This window comes from Melospiza melodia, chromosome 1 (genome assembly GCF_035770615.1).
Source record: "Melospiza melodia melodia isolate bMelMel2 chromosome 1, bMelMel2.pri, whole genome shotgun sequence".
NCBI classification, from domain to species: Eukaryota; Metazoa; Chordata; class Aves; order Passeriformes; family Passerellidae; genus Melospiza; species Melospiza melodia.
Genome location: NC_086194.1, coordinates 85,534,046 through 85,551,007, shown reverse-complemented (window position 1 = coordinate 85,551,007; position 16,962 = coordinate 85,534,046). Strand labels below are relative to the sequence as shown.

At 40.3% G+C, this 16,962-nt stretch overlaps 1 protein-coding gene across 2 annotated transcripts in view; it reads left to right on the top strand.

The window, feature by feature from the left end:
- NUP153 (nucleoporin 153) overlaps positions 1-16,962 on the top strand; it is a 43,744-nt gene that overhangs the window by 5,552 nt on the left and 21,230 nt on the right. For both annotated transcript variants that reach the window (XM_063160440.1, XM_063160430.1), the window contains exons 2-6: positions 10,715-10,931; positions 13,173-13,421; positions 14,717-14,856; positions 14,939-15,067; positions 16,794-16,910. In XM_063160440.1, coding sequence (XP_063016510.1) covers positions 10,715-10,931; positions 13,173-13,421; positions 14,717-14,856; positions 14,939-15,067; positions 16,794-16,910 — 852 coding nt within the window. The remainder of the gene's footprint in view (positions 1-10,714; positions 10,932-13,172; positions 13,422-14,716; positions 14,857-14,938; positions 15,068-16,793; positions 16,911-16,962) is intronic.

Here is a 16,962-nt window from a genome sequence, read left to right as displayed (position 1 = left end):
AAGAGGCCAGCTGCATACTGGGAGGTATTAGTAAGTGTGTGGGAAGGATGTAAGGGGAGTTGCTTTTTCCCCTGCATGCAGCACTTCTAGGACTGCATCTGGACTGTTGTGTCTAGTTTTGTCCTCTCCAGTTCAAAAAAAGACAAGGAAAACATACAGGAGTGAGTCTGGTTGGGAGACATCAAAATCATAATGGCTTAGAGAACTGAGTGTGTTCAGATTAAGAGCAGCAAATACCTAATAAGACTATAGAGAAGGTGTAGCAAGCTCTTCTAGGAGATTCATAGCAATACAAAGGGACAATGGACTCAAGATGCCAAAATGGAAATTCTGATTTCATAATAGGAAAAATCTTTTAACTGTGAGACTCGCCAGCATATTGGAAGAACTGCCCAGAGATGTCTCAAAACTCAGGTGGACCTGCTGGTTTTGGCCATTCTCTGAGGAGGAGGTTGTAGTAGTAGGTGGTGCATGGGGTGCCATGCAACCTCTGTGTGTGTGGTTCTGTCAGAGCTGCTGCAGCTGGACCACCGAGCACACACAGGCGGTTTCAGTGTAAATGTCACTGTTCCTCTAGGTTGGCAATCCTTTTGCTGGTCTGTCCTCTAATTCTGTCTTTAGGGTTGTGCTGTCTTTTGAGGATAATGCCTCTGTCTCACTGTTGCGGTTTTTCCAGAGTAAATGGAGAGCTTGCCCTCAAAAAGAGAGTAACTAAGAGGCTTTTTTCTAGGGTTGCTATTCTGCTGACCAATTTTTAAACATTCTTCTGTCTTCTTAGTGGCAGGTCATGTGATATACTTTTCCATTTTTTTCTGCCATTAAACTGTAAAAAATCTCGTATTTTTTGCTTTTTAATGTTCTGTGTAATCAGTTCAGTATTTATTGTACTGCCCTTGGCTTGGTGCAACCCCAGCACCAATGCAAGCTGGGGCATGAGTAGATTGAGAGCAGCTCTGCCAAGGATTTGGGGTTGCTGATGCATGAGAGGCTGTGTATGAGTTGGCAGTGTGTGCTTCCAGAAAGGCAAACATATCCTGGGCTGCATCCAAAGCAGTGTGGCCAGCAGGCTGAGGGAGGGGATTCTGTTCTTCCACTCCTCTCTGGTGAGGCCCCGCCCGGAGTGTTGCTGCAGCTCTGGGGTCCTCAGCACAGGAAGGACAGGGACCTGTTGGAGTGAGGGCAGAGATGGGCCTCAAGGATTGTCAGGGGGCAGAAGAGCCTCTGCCATGAAGACAGGCTGAGAGAGTTAGTGCTCTTTAGCCTAGAGAAGAGAAGGTTCTGGGAAGACCTTACGAACACCTTTGAGAACCTAAAGGGGACTTAGACTCCTTTAACTGAAGGAGGGTTGATTCACACTGGATGTAAGGAAGAATTTTTTAGAAGAGAATGGTGATACGTTGGAGAGGTGTTGCCTAGAGAGATGTTTGAAACTCCGTTCCTGGAAACATTCAAGGTCAGGTTAGATGGGGCTCTGAGCAACCTGATCTAGTTGAAGATGCCCCTGCTCATTGCAGGGAAGTTTGGACTAGATGACCTCTAAAGGTCCCTTCCAACCCAAAACATTCTGTGAGTCTGTATGTGTTGCACTTAAGTGTAGGATTTTTGAATGGTTTTGGCTTGAGACTACTGTGATTTTTTCAACTGAAACATGAGTTCATCTTTGCATTCCCATTTGCTGGGATGAAATGCTTGGGCTAACACAGATACACCAGCATGCATTGAGTCCTACACCTGTGAATAGCACATACACAATTTGTGAATACATGAGGCACTAGAAAACTTTCCTTCTCTTTGCTGAGGCTATTTAAGGTCTTCTTGATGGTTTTGCTCTTGGAAAAAGTTGTGTGACAGTGTCTTGGGGAGCTGGCTGACTTTGCTTTTAGTTGTGATTGTATTTTGAATCAAATATTTTTGAAGCAGATATGTCACAAAACTCTTTCCCCTATTAGAGCTCAGGGCCTGGTGACTTCCAAGACTGAAGTAAACCAAGCAAAGAGCTAAACTGTTCAGTTGTCATTTTCTTTGAGGCTGAATTACAGTGAGGCACTGAAATATTTATAGTAATGAGATATAAAATCGGTGAGACTGTAATACAGGTGCACTTGTAATTAAAATTATCCTAAGCAAAACAGATAAAAACAAGGCTTAAACTGATTTAAATCTAGCTGTGTTCGGGAATTGCTGTGGTGCAACCAGATACGTATTAAATTTATCTATATCAGTGCATGTGTTCTAATGTCAGCCCTCAGTATTTGTTACTAAACTTTCTTTGCAGAGTTGTAGAATATATACATATTTGTAGATGATTTTTTAGTGACCTTGAGTCACTAAAAAAATAATCTCTACATGCCATGGCAATTTTTCATGTTGCTGGTAAGAGAAGTGTCTGAAGATACGGGTTCTATGTTTAAAGTGAGGTGCTCTTGGTTGTGTCAGTTGCAGTGCGATGAAAAAATACAGCCAGAAAGACACTGCTCCTCTCACAACAGAATATTACTGCCCTGCAGCAGAGTTGAGGCTACCTGGGCTTTACACTTTCAGAATATTACCTTAAAATGTCAAAGAATGTAGCAGTACCCCTCACTGCTCCAGCTAAAGCAACTGTGTCCAAAGGTCGTTGCTTCCGTTTCTCTTAAGCAATTCTTAATTCACCAAACGTTTTAGAATCTTGTTAGGAACTGTGTGCACCAGGGTTAGGTGTGTCCAGTTTAAAGTAATTGCAGGTTATGCTGGTTAGATGAATTGTGAGGCGTAACTTTTGTATGGTGCACAATGTCTGTGGATGAAACTTAAAAGGTAGGAAGGCTTTGAGTTTTGCTGAAGTACCAAATTATCACAGCAAATAACTAAATGCCATGATGTAGTTACCTGATTTTAATTTACCTGTTAAAATTTGTGAATTAGATAACGTATTGAGGGTGCAACAGGATTGGCTGTAGATTTTGCAAAATGGCTGGTATGTGCTATTATCAGCTCAGTTTGCAGATCAGCATGGACAGAAAAGATACTTCAGAGGGAGCATGTGAATATTTTGCTGGTTTTTGCTAATACTGGTTTATCTTGAAAAACTTAATTCCAGTCTTCTGTTTTGATGACTGTGTTCTCCAAAATGTCAGGAGTGAGATTTTGTAGCTTAGTTTTGTGAAATATGCTTCAAACCTTCAAACTTTATCCTCAGTAGGAAGCACTGGACATAGAGATGGACATTGGCAAGCTGCAGAGTGGATCTCAGATGGCTTTTAACTGTTGCTTCAGGCGTTGCTGCAGAATTTGGGCTGCCCGTTTTTGGGTTTAAATACATAGTGTGTCCTCACCACTATGTGCCATAGTGTGATGGTACCATGTTTTGTTTGTGAGTGCTTTCAGGCAAAATAACTTTGAAAATGTTTAGTTCTTTGTGCATTGTGACAGGTAGCAAATTTGTAGTGTGGGGTATCATGCATTGATAGCCTTTGTATGCATGAACTCCTTGGCTATAAATGCAAGAAAGAAGAAGACTTTGCCATTACCAGTTATGTTTGGTGATGTTGAAATATGTAATGAATTGCATCTTAATGTGTATAGAGTACCTGTAAATAAGATAAACAATTTTATGTGCAAATAATGTATTTAAATCCTAAATATAAAATGTATGTTATATTTTGCAAAATCTGATAACTTGTGTTAATGAACTTGTAAAGACCATCTGTTGCCATGGGATATGTACTTCTGATCATTCTAGATTTAAACTTGTCCTTGTGGTTATGTCAGAAATAAAAGTAGTAAGTTTAGACTATGTGGTTTCCTTATAGGAAAGAAATTCTGAGCAGCATTTCAATTAATATAATTCTAGATATTGCTTATGAAATTTACCTGGGGACACACTGTAGCAGCTGGGATGAGCAGTCCTCAATTAAAAAGTACTAACTACTTGGAATTCCTTCTTAAATTGGGAAAGAAAGAACTTTAAAACTGCTTTTAAAGTTGTAAGGGAAAATAGTGTCATGAATCTTAAATGTTTTGGTTTTGCTGCTGATAGATTTCCATCTCAAAGTGTAATACTCAATGTACTCTACAGCACCCATTGCTGATTGCTGCTGAGCGTTAACTAGTGCCTGTGTAGTGCTTCTTAAAAGGAAGAGAGAAAGGTACCTTGGACTTTGTGGTGTGTTTTGTAATGTTGTCACTGTGTCAGCTGAAGGTGTGGACAAAACTTCAGATAAAAACCATTCAGCGTCACAAGGATTTAACCTAGTGTGTTAGGCACTGATTTATCTCTCAGAGCACATACTGGTGTTTTGCTCTCAGTTTTAAGTGATAATAATATATACAGATGTGCATACAATGCCAGAAAATACCTGAATTTCCCTGGAACCTTTATTTTAAAGCTAACTAGACTAAGGAAAATAGGGCTCACTTAAGCAATAAGAAAGAAATACACACGCATCTGGTAATATAATCCTTTCTTCAGGACTTTCAGGAATAAATCTGAACTAGTCCACTTGCCTTAAATAAAATTGTTGTTTTTCAAATGTTACATAATTAATAACATTCCTGAAACATATTGTTCATATTAAGTCATAAGTTTTATTGTCTTTTTTCTAAATGAAATATCAAACTCTGCTGTCCTACATCCAAACTGAAGCCACTCCCTGAATAGGAGAAGCAGAGTTAGTCTGATCCAGTCTAAGTCTGATGCTACGAGAGACAATCATGTCACGTTTCCATTTCTGTTCCTGCTGTTGCATGAACATCAGTGCAGGCACATGGTAAGCTGCACCAGCAGCCTGATGCCCCTGAGGGGTAGTCCCTCACCATCATGGTCTATAGACAGATTTTTGGTTGGATCTATTTAATAGAGCCTTGCTACAGTTCATCATTTGGTTGCTTGTATGTGCTAGTGGCAGCACAAGGGAAGGGTGAGGTGAAGAGGAGAATGGGATAGTGTCTTTAATGACAATATGGACACATAACGATTGAAAGAAAAGAGAAGTTTTATTTCATGTTCCTCTGGTTCTGGCTGCCTGATTGTGCTTTCTCTCAGGCCAGTTCTGGTGCACTGAGCCTGTTTAACTCATGGGCCCAGCAGAGAAACATGTACTTTTAGCCAGATTAATAAATTCAGCTAGTATGGAGAGTAGCCTGCTATATGCCAGAGCTGGCATGAGTTAACTGTGGGGGGTGGAGGGAAAGAAAATTCCTTTTTGGTGTTTGGAATTGGTTAGATTGATCTGCTCTGTCTCAGTGAACTTCACTGATGACTTTCTTTTTGAGGACTTACTGATTCATATGTTCTGATAGCTTTAACTTTGGAATTGGAAGCAAGGAAGTCTCTGAGAGGCAAGAATTTGATGCTTTACAGAGGTGTGTGTACAGTGTAGTGAAAATCAGCTCTTTTATCCAGTTGTGTATTTTGCATCTCTGACAAATTTCTGTAAGTGTATGACTATTATATAATTTTTATACATTTTTTTTTTCATACTTGAACCTTCTGGACTGAAATCAACTCAGTTGCAGAATGGATGTTTTTGAGTAATGTGTCACTACTGAGTGCTTCTGCCAGTACTTTCCTCACCCTGTGCTATGTGAAAGACCCTTACAAGCTGGAACAACTGTCCTATGCTGTAAATATTTTTGGCCAAGAAATATATTTTTGGCCAGGTATTGCCTGCTTTTAAGTTTGGAATTCAAACTGTGGCCACAAACTACTTATTTTTCTTTCGTTCTTTGTGTAAATCCTTTGAAGAAGTGGTCTTTTAAAGTAGTAAATTATGATACCTGTTTGGTAACTGATATTTCTGTCTGCATCTTTTGCTTAGTGTTGCAGCCAGCGTGGATTTATGAAGGCAGATCCTGCTTGACCAATCTGATCTCCTGTGGTAGTCACCCACTTGGTGGATGTTGGATGTCATCTGCCTAGAATTTATTGTAAAGCCTTTGACACCATTTCCCATGGCATTCTCCTGGCTTCCCATGGTGTGAATGGGTGTGATCTTTGCTGAATAAAAAGCTGTGTGGATGGCCAGGCCCAGAGCGTGGTGGTGAATGGGGTTACATCCAGCTGGTGACCAGGCACAAGTGGTGTTTGCCAGGGCTCAGTATTGGGGCAAGTCCTCTTTAACACCTTCATCAATGACCTGGACGAGGGGATCGATTGCACCCCAAGCCAGTTTGCAGATCACACCAAGTTGGGCAGGAGTGTTGATCAGCTGGAGGACAGGAAAGTTCCAGACAGGGATCTGGGAAGGCTGGGTAGGTGGGCTGAGGCCAGTTGTATGAGGTTCAGTAAGATGAAGTGCCAAGTCCTGAATTTGGGTCACAGCAACCCCCTGCTGGCTGGGGTAAAGGTGGCTGGAAAGCTGCATGGTGGAGAAGGACCTGGTGGTGCTGGTCAGCAGTGTCCGAACAGCAGCCAGCTGTGCACAGCTGGCCAGGAAGGCCAGTGGCATCCTGGCCTCTATCAGCAAGTGTGGCCAGCAGGAGCAGGGCAGTGATTGTCCCCCTGTACTGAGCACTGGTGAGGCCACACCTGGAATCCTGTGTTCAGATTTGGGCCACTCTCTGTGAGGAGCACACTGAGGGGCTAGAGCCTGTCCAGAGAAGGGCATTTGGAGCTGGCACTTGAGGATGTGGTTAAATGGCGAACATGGTGGTAGTGCTGAGTTAGCAGTTGGACTTGATGATCCTAAAGGTGTTTTCCAACCTTAATGATTCCATGACCTTATGAGAAGAGGGCTTTGGGCCCTCCAAGGAAGGATTTGAGTCTCCAGCGCAGGGCTTTGGCCCCTAGAAATAGGCTTTTGGAGGTGAGTAGGAGGGTTTGACTGCTGCAGTTGGATTTTCTTGGATCTCAAATGATGCTTCAATACCTTGAACTGAGGCTCTGCTCCCTAGAAATGGGGTTTTAGAGGAAGGCTTTGAGCCCATTAGATAAAGGCTGAACCCTAAATAGGAGGCTTTGGAAGCTAGGGTTTGGGCCTGGAGATGTGCCTTTGTACTTTATAAAGACTTTGAATTCTACAAGTGAGGCTTTGGGCCTTCCAAATCAGACGTGGAGCCTTCAAAATAATGCTCTGGGCTGTTCAGACAGGTCTTGGGACCTAAGGAGCAGGGCTTGAAACTCAGTAATGAGTGTTTGTGCCCAAACAAGGAGGCTTTGGACTCTTGGGTCACAGTTGGACACAATGATCTAAGAGGTCTTTTCCAGCCTTAATAGTTCAGTGATTCCATGATGTCAAGCTAATATGCCTTGGAGTAGCTGTTACTGTAGTTACTGTTGCTATGATGTTTGTATACATAGGCTTAGATAGACCTAGCAGAGCTGCAGACACTTGAGATGATGCACAGATATTGAAAAACTGTTGTAAATACCTATTCATAAGCTACTGGGTCTTTCTGGTGGATTTTCATTTTGTTCAGCTTTCCTGCTGATGTTTTTTGGGATGAGTGTATTTAAGGTGATAGCAGTTGATACTGACAGCAGTTCAAACCTCTGAAATCAGTCAGTTAAGGAGTAAAACATTTTCACTGAGTAAAACACAGCAGTCACACAGTTGGGACTGCCCCTGTGAGTCTTCTGCCCTTCCATGATATTAAGTTTGGTACCTGTGTGGCCTGTAGAAATGAGAAGTTATGAACATTAGACTGAGTGCCAGTGCCACGTCCTCTGCTCCCAACCTGAGACTGGGAACTAGAACAGCTTTTGTGCATGTTCAGAGTAGCTATACTAAATGAAGGTGTTCTGGAAGAGGCTGGTTCATATTTGTGGCACGAGAAGATCGGGATCTGAGCAGTTGGCTGGAGAATAAGCCTGTTAGAGTTGTCTATTGCTGTGTCTCTTGTACTTCATATCTGAAGATCTGTTGGCATCAATGAGATGTGTACTATCCTTGTCAGCTTTCTAGAAGGATTAATGATTCCTCTCTGAGGAGATGGGATGAACAAAGTGCAGAGCTGGTGACACAGTAGTAGAGGGGGAGTGCTCTGCTGCTGACAGGGTTGGCTTGTTTGCATGTGCTGAGAGAGGGAAAGGGTGTTCAAATGCATGTACTGAAGTGGAAGTATAAGAAAACTGCAAGTTAGGGTAAGATTAAAATGCCACCTTTAAAGACAGTAAGGCATGACATTTTGCTGAATTGTTCTGGCAGGAATAAGCACTGTGCATGTTCAAATGTGTAGTTTATCAGTGTTACCTTGACTGCCTGACTTGATCAGGAATCCAACCACAAAGCTTTATTGATTGGCTTTTAGCTCTCATGGGCAGATAAGAGATGATGGAAGGTATTCTGGTGTTTTTTTGTTTTTTTTTTTGGTGTGTCATCTGTGTGTATTTGAATAGGCATACCTGGGGAATGTGGAATACTTTTAGGGGGGAGGTGTTTTTTTAGTGGAATCTGTTTTTGATGATGGCTCATTGGTGATGCCTGCATAGTTCTTTCACAGTGCCTTTAACATATTTTGCTGACAGAAAATGTAGATGCCTTTACATGTACTTTGCTTTCTCCTGCTTTGTCACTAAGCCAGAATTATTCTGGAGTATAAAACTATGCTCCTTGTCTACCACTGTGCCTAAGCTGGATGGAGCAGGCCATTAGTACTTGGTGCAGTACTGCTGTGCTGAGTTCCAGCTCAGGGGCACGTTTGGGAAGTTACCCTGTGTTACCCAGCTTGGAATGCTGATTGTGTGGAGAATGGCAAGGCTGCCATTTGCATGAAAGGGTCAAACCAGTCTGGTGTCAGATATGGATGGTAAAACGTCATCTTAGTTAATTACTAGTCTGACTGCATTCTCCAGTTACTCATTAGGATTACTAATGGTTGGGTGTTTACTCTTCTGGATGCCTGTGGCTTCTTCCATTTTGAGTCTCAGGTAGCTTTCAGTCCTGGGAGGATTTCCTCAGCAAGAGAATCGTACTGGCACCTGTTTTATGTCCAGTAATGTCTTACTCTTTAATGGAGAGATTCTCTAGCAATACTGAATATAGTAATGCCTAGCTTTTTGGAAAGAGCAATTGCCTTGGATGCAGTTTGTGTCCTGACCATTTGCTTATTTTGGCACATTTTGACTCCTCTGAGTTCCTGATATGCTTTTATTCCTAGCAGCAAAATACTCACTCCCCTAAAGGGGGACAGTGTGTCACAAGTAAAGGTGAAAATGAGGGGCTGGGAACAGAGTACAGGCTGCCTCTTTGCTGGTGCCAGGCACTGAACTGCTTTTGAGCTCTGGTTTTGGGGCTTAGTATTTATGTAGAGTAGCAGCAACACCCTAAGCACAGCGTATTAGTGTGTGTCTTAGTGTGGTAATCGTGATAGATGCATTTATTATGCTGCATTCTATCTACTTTAAGCTGTCCCAGGCTAGTTATTCTGCCTTTGTGCAAGTAAAAGATTAAATTACAGATCACTATGAAACATGTCAAATTGTAAATTAAGATGACTTTCTTTCTGTGAATAGACTTTTGTTTTCTACCTTGCTTTTCTCTTCTTTGCCAGCCCCCTTCCTAACTCCAGATTCAAGGCTGTCCTGTAAGTTGGTGTTTGTGTTACTGTGTATGAAATATGTGAATGACAGATATGCACTTTTTCTTTCATGTGTGCTGAATTTTTAAAGAAAGTTGAATACAACAGGGTTCTTGTTTCAGAGTTGTTTACTAGACTAACTACTACATGTTCAAAGAATATTCTCCATTTTCTACGCATGAATAATAAGTTTTAGAAATTTTTGTTGCCAGAAAAATAACCAAGTACCTTGATGCATATGTTAGCAACTGGCTGTGAAGTTCAACAAAAATCTTTTTTACGCTCTTGTTGCTTTTCAGTTTCTAGAGTGTTGAATTTGTGGAGGTAGTTTTGGTGCTTTCTTAAGCTTGTGGAGGTTAGCAGCAGGTTCTGTGGCTGCAGTCAGTGTAAGAGGGGCAGCTCCATGCTGCAAGCACTCTGCTGCACAGGGTTGAGATTTGACAAGAAGGCATGTTGAAATTTTGAGGATATGATGGGGAACAAGTGACTGCCTAAAACAAAATGTTAAATAATTACTAGAATGTAAGCATTACAAATAATTGGTAAATGTCAACATGGAAATGGCTTTTATGTATTCAGTAACTGCCAAATATTAAGGTTTGTAGATACAAAATGAAAATTGATCAAGTGGAGTCTGTTCAACAGTCCTGTAGTGAGGAGTCCGTTGTTCAACTGTAGCTGTTTCTTCGGAGATCCTTTCAGGATCCCTTCGCTATTCAGAGCAGAATAGTGGGGTTTTTGGTGAGCATTGTTCCTGCAGTTCAGCATTAGAAAAAGAAATATTTAAGTTCACTGATTTTAGTAGCTATTACTGTTCATCACTATTGCTGTAGATAATTGCTGAGCTTCTGGGTTTGATAGTTTTTCAAGTGAAGGTGTCCTCAAAACGTGTGTACATCAGGAGTTATGTAGAAATTTAATTTCTTTATGACCTTGTGACTCGACAAGCCTTTGGTGAACTTCAGCTGTAGTTTCAGAATGTGGAAGTTTTGCCAAGGTCACTGGGAAGTGCAGAAACTAATGGGTTAGTAGTAAATCAATGTTAAGTGCATTTTTGTCATGCATGTTCCAGAAGTATAGGAATTCTTTATGAAGGATCCACCACCTTCTTATCTTACTCATCTGAATATTGCTATCTAATGTCTGTCTTTGAGGTCTGTGCAAGGTTGCATCCCAGATCATGCTGCTGACTGTGCTCATATATTTTTCTTTCAAGCTGGGGCTCCTTAGCAGAGTGACCGAGTCAGTGAAAAACATTGTACCAGGATGGTTGCAGAAGTATTTCAATAAAAGGGAAGATAAATGTGTAGACATGAATGAATCTGCAAACGAGGAAGAGAATCCAGTAAACTATCACCATGATTATGCAAATGAAGATGCCATGGTAATTGATGGGAGAGTCACGCCTGAATCAGCAAGAATTAATTTAGAAGGTATGTGCAATATCATTTAGTATTCTGACCATCTGTATTTATTCACAGATTTTTGGTTTTGAATCTACATTTCTAGGGGAGGCTGGAAGGAGCGTTTGGACAGAAAAAAAGCCAACAACAAAAAACCCTGCAACATCCAAACCAAAATGACCAACCTGCTGAACACCCCAACCCAAAATAACCCCACATATAGGAAAAACAAAGGAATAAACCTCAGTAACTCAGTTTTTAGAACTGCCTTAGCTTCAAAGTTTAAACATACTGGAAGTTCACTTAGAGCCCTTGAAAGTCATTAGTTAACTTCAGATAGTCAAGTTGCCAAGTGTAAAATACTGCTAGCATTCATTTGCAAGTGTGTTGGGTTACATTTTCTTTTTAAAGGATCTGGGATGAGAGTTTATCTAATTGCTTAAGGTAGTAGAAACATTAATCTGTTTTGTTCTCCTCAAAACAAAAGACCAGATCCTAGAATGCCAGAGGAGAATTCCTTCATGTGTCCTGATATTTTTTTTTCTTTTCCTTTGAGCTTCTTCAATCAATTTATTAAATTCCTTTGTTAGTTTAGTGGAGATCTGGGGAACTTTGCTAATGACATTATTATTTTTGAAATATTTTGTAACATGGTGTGGCGTTGCTAGCTTGGGGTCTTTGGAAACTATTTGGATCCTTGGTAAAGAAGTTTACTACTCTTTTATCATGTTAAAAATAAGCTGTGCTTTATATCTGTGCCTCTCACTGTTTCTGTAGTACTCCATGAATTTGCATATGCTCTCATTTGAGTTTCTCTTAAATTAGCAGTTTTGGGAACTCAGTTTTTAATTAGGTGAGAAATTTTGTCTGAGCACATGTACATAACCATCTGCGTGGACAGTCAGCTGCTTGTTGTTGGCAGAATGAAAAGTAATGAGGAAATACCTTTCTCACCAATGTTATCTAATTGTAAATAAGGAGCTTTACAGCTCTCTGTGTAGCTGTAGCTTGAGCATAAGTTTGTATAAAGGAATAGAGAAGGTTTTCATGAATGAGTAACATGTGTTGGCTTTCCTGAAGAATTGTGTGAAAGGACCTTTCAGTGAGAACAGCTGCACAGCATACTTTCTAGCTCCAAGAAATCAGGAGCAGATGGGACCTGCTAGAACCTTCAGTAGCTTGTGTTGCAGTTTGTGGATGTTGTAGTTAATTTTTCTAGCTATAGTTAATAATAATTTTTTTTATTGTTACTGGTGGTTTTATTTTAGAAAGCCTGTTTCTTTGGCTCTGAGGTACCAGTGTGCAAGAGCCTATGTTCCTTTGCTTGGCCAGCCTTTGGTCTGATAATGCTTTCTTTCATCTCAAACAAGACAGTTTTAAAAATCTACCAGTGCTTTGAAGAATCAATTACTAGCAGTGCAGTTCTTCTGAAGATTAAAGTAGCTAGTTTAAGCTTCAGCAGAAATGTCAGGATAGTATCTCAAAATTATGTTCATACCCAGAAATTGTGGGAGGGACTGTGGGAGGGCATATAGATATCAGGCAGGATGGCCATTAATTGCTATTCTGCTCATGTGGCAAGCTGGAGCTGTGAGACCACCTCTTGCAGGACACTGGCAGTGTTTACAGACCCTTTTAATGAGGAAAAAATGCCTGTCTTACAACGGAGGCCGTGTTGCTTACTTTGTCCTTTGTGCCAAAATCTCGAAAACTAATGGATAGGACATAAATTGCCTGTAGCATGACCTGATATGGTAGAATTTGGAAGGGAGGATGATGACACCAGAACAAATAAACCCCTGAAAGTCTTTGCAGATACGTATTTTTATGTTACATATTCAGACTGACACCCTATTTTTTACAAGAAAAAAGATAAGTTATGAACAACTCTGCAGTTTTTGTCATGTAATCTCAAATTTTGGAAAGCTTATTGTAAACATTAGCTGGAGGAGAAGGAATTTATAGATGTTTGATTTAGTGAAAGACACAGTTTAAGCACTTGAGTGCAGGGTCAAGTGCTTAAGGTTTGATGAAATTCAGAAAAATCCCATCCTTAAGTACTTGTTAATGCCACATTAATGCTTAGTATTGCAAGCAGTGTTGCTGTTGTAATCAGACAGATGAAACCCTATCTGGGTGAGGAAGTTAAATTCGGCTTCTCTATTTTTGTGCATAGAACTTGGCAATAAGCATGGCTGTTGATAGAAAACAGGTTTTGGCTTCTGTGAGCTTGTCTGTAGGGAAGCTGATTGTCTGGCTGTTCTTGTTTAGAACCATCCACGAGCAGGTCTGCACTGAACTTCTCGGATGTGTTGACAAGGCCCTCCCTTCACCGGAGCCATTTGAACTGCGCCGTGTTGGATTCCACAGTCCCGCTCTGTCAGCCCTCCACATCTTCCACGCTTGGCATCGGCAGTCCTGGGCTGTCCCTCGTAAAGGAAATAAAAGATTCTACCTCTCAGCATGATGATGATAACATCTCAACAACCAGTGGCTTCTCCTCTAGAGCATCTGATAAAGGTAACTTCTATGTTCTCTCTTTGGTTTGGTTGATAAAATGAAGTACTTTGTATTCTTTAATATTCCACATTGCCTTAGGAAATAAAGCAGGAGAATGTCAGCTCTAGATGTTAAATTTAATTTTTAGTATTTTAAAAGTATATAATCTTGTCACCTTTTAAATATAACCACGCTTGGACTACATTTATGAGTCTGTTATATTGTAAAGATTCAGTGTTGATGAACGCAATTTTAGCTTGCTTATCTGTAAATCTTGAAAGGGAATAATAGAAGATGAAGATGACTTTCTGTAGCTTGATAGCTGGGTTGCTTGCCTAGAAGGAAGATTGACTCAGAATATCTCTCAGCTGGCTAAATTTGAGTAAATACGGTTGAAAAATAAAAACACAAGATATTCTCGAATTTTTTTTCACCGAGAGTCAATAAAACAACTATTCTGATTGAACAAGTTTGGGCCTTTTTTTTTGGCTGTTTTTGGTAGAGGGCATAATTTGTCAATACTACTTTTTTTTTTTTTTTCCAAACTCATTAGAATCTACACCATTTTTAAGTAAGAAAACCCTCAAGACATTGTATTTATGTAGAATGTGACCTAGGTGTCTCACTAAAAAAGGGCAAAACAGCAAGTTTGCAAATTATTCTAGTTCCCCCTATAAATGGGGATGGAGGTGTGCTCAGCCAGATCTCTTGAGATCATAGTTTGACAATTCAGAGTAGGTGTTGCCAGGGCGTAGCAATATAACCTGAGTTTGCTAGAACTTTCTGGCACGTGTCCATAGGACATACAGAAAATAGGTGGTTAACGGTGTTAATTCAGCCTTTGGGTAATTTTTCAGGTTTAAGACTTGGTCAGTTCTGTCCTATGCTGGTTTCCAACCCTCTACCAATATAGGAAAAGCTTTGTATCATTAGAGATGCACCAGTGTTTATGCAGTTCCTTTATTTTATAATGAAAGAAAAAAAATAAAATTGTGTTATATTGGAAAAGTGCTGTTAACTTGTGAATGCTTTTGAAGGATTGGTATTGGATCAGTATTGAAAATACGGAAAGGTCATGTATTCACAGTTCTATGAACAGATTTTAGGTTCAGAGTTGGTACTTGGGTTTCATACCATATGTGAAATTCATCTGTTTGAAGAGCTTTGAAGGTTAGAGTGCCAGAGAAATCAGTGTTGAGGGACCTTTTCATTTTGTGAGATGTTTTTGTAGAGAACTCTGAAGTTTGTGTGATGTTTAATACTAAATTTCTCAATGTACACAAGGCATTTACATATGGCATTTGTCATTTTGGCAGATATCACAGTTTCAAAAAATACTTCGGCACCACTGCTCTGGTCCCCAGAGGCTGAAAGATCTCATTCCCTCTCACAACATCCTGCATCTAGCTCTAAAAAGCCTGCATTCAATTTGTCTGCTTTTGGATCTCCCTCTCCTGTAAGTATTGCACAGTATTAGTTTTAGTCAAGTTGAATGTGTAGCCATTTTACTAACCAGTTACCATAATACCTTTCTGTAGTCACTTGGAAACACTTCTGTCTTTAAGACAAGACAGCTCGGGGATTCTCCATTTTACCCAGGAAAGACCTCTTATGGTGGTGCAGCTGCAGCAGCAAGACAGACAAAAGTGCAGATTTCTGCTTACCAGGTATGAGAGCAGTAGTGCAGTGGGAGGGAAAACGTAACTGAAATACAGAAGGGGGAGCTTGGCCAAAAAAGCTCTGAGCTGGGAACTTAACTTGAAAAATGCGGCCACAGTTCCTATCTTGCCCACTCAGCCTACAGTTTTTGTTTCAATTCTTGTGTAACACTTTATGTAGAAATGCTTATCATAAAGCAGAGAATGGCAGTAGCATCTTAGTTCCTGGGCACTTTCTTGTATTAGGGGTTTCCTCTGTTATGTATTCCAGAAATTTCCATGTTCTGCCATGGTCTGCCTCTGATGTATTATGGTAAAATAACATGTAAATAATTACAATGATGGCATAACTTTAAAAACTTCATTAATAGCAGCAAAAGTTACCTCCTTATACTTGCCTGTAGATCTTACACAAGCACTCAAACTATGAACATATTCTGCATTTTTTAATAGAGGAGTATTCAAAAGGCAAATTTGCTCATCCTTTGCAGTTCTGTTACTGAGAGGGAGGCATGCAGTCCTACATGCTACATATCACCATAAACAAAAAGATGCTCTCTATTTTTACTGTCATCAGATGGCTCATGAGAGGAGCTGCTTGTCCCCACGTGTTCCTTGTGGTCTAAAATCAACCAGCAAATTAAAAATCCTGACTGCTCTCAGTCGCTAGAGTTGACTAAAAACAAGTCAGTAAAATCTCATTTGGTTCTAATTTGTTTAAATGAAAATGCCCTTTGTTAAAAAACTGAAAAGTCAAAAGGAACTGTAAGGAGCTGAAGATAAATTTTGGCAGTCTGTTTCTACCATGGAACAAGGGGACTCAGTTTCCTGATTCAGGGAAATCTTGAACCTCGTGGGTTTTCCTGACTTGGTGTTGAGTCAGACTTGAGAACATTTAAAATTTCTGTAAGCTAGAAGTCCTCTTTGGTCGCTATTTTTATTTTTTACAAAAATTCTGGCTTATGTTGAAAAGAAGCAAATATTAGGCTTCTAAAGGAGACACAAGCTTGTTTTGTTGCTGCGTACAGCGAGTCACACTTGCATGTTTTATGTGTTGTGTGATCTCCTTCCTGTCTTCATGTAGTTGTGTGGGAAGCATGATGTGGTTACATAAGAGGTGTAACATAGTTTATTTAAAAAATGGTCACACTGAGGTTTTTTTAAAATTATTTCAGTCATGTGGTACGACATTGACTTTTTCAGTGTATTATTTTAGATCTGTTACAGCTCAAATCAGATCTTTATCTTTCTAAACAGAGTGAAAAGGTCTGCAGTCTTGGGTGAAGGGAGGAAATGAGAGAAGTAGAACTAGAAATTCATGATGATGATTGTATACTCTGGCTTAAGATGCCATGCTTATGCCATCATGAAACTCCAAGATCTGTTTTGTTACTGGAAGTACTTTCTACAGCACAAGCCTTTACTTCATTTCTGTTTTCCTAATCATTGCTTCAGAGACCCCACGAGCCTAACAACTTCATTCTGCGAACTTTTATGTTTAAGGATTTCTTTTGTTGCTTTATCCTACGTGCAAGATATGCAGGGCCCCACTTAAACTTCTGTAGAGTCAGTGGAGTGTATTTTTCTTCTTCATGCCTAGAATGCTCAGCGAGTGCATTTTTCTCTGTCATTATGAGAGTATTGGTTGTATCACCAGTGTAGCCATAGGGCATGAAATCCACACGTGTGTAACTCAGAATCCACCATTGTAACATTGGCAATGCTAATTTTTCAGCCACCAATAAAAAGACAAATGAAAGCTAAACAAGCAAGCGTGCAGTCCTACGGTGTGACAAGTTCCACAGCACGGCGCATCTTGCAGACATTGGAGAAGATGTCAAGCCCTTTGGCGGTAAGGGGTGCTCCTTTTAACGTTTTATGCCACGTGTTTGAAGAACACAGCG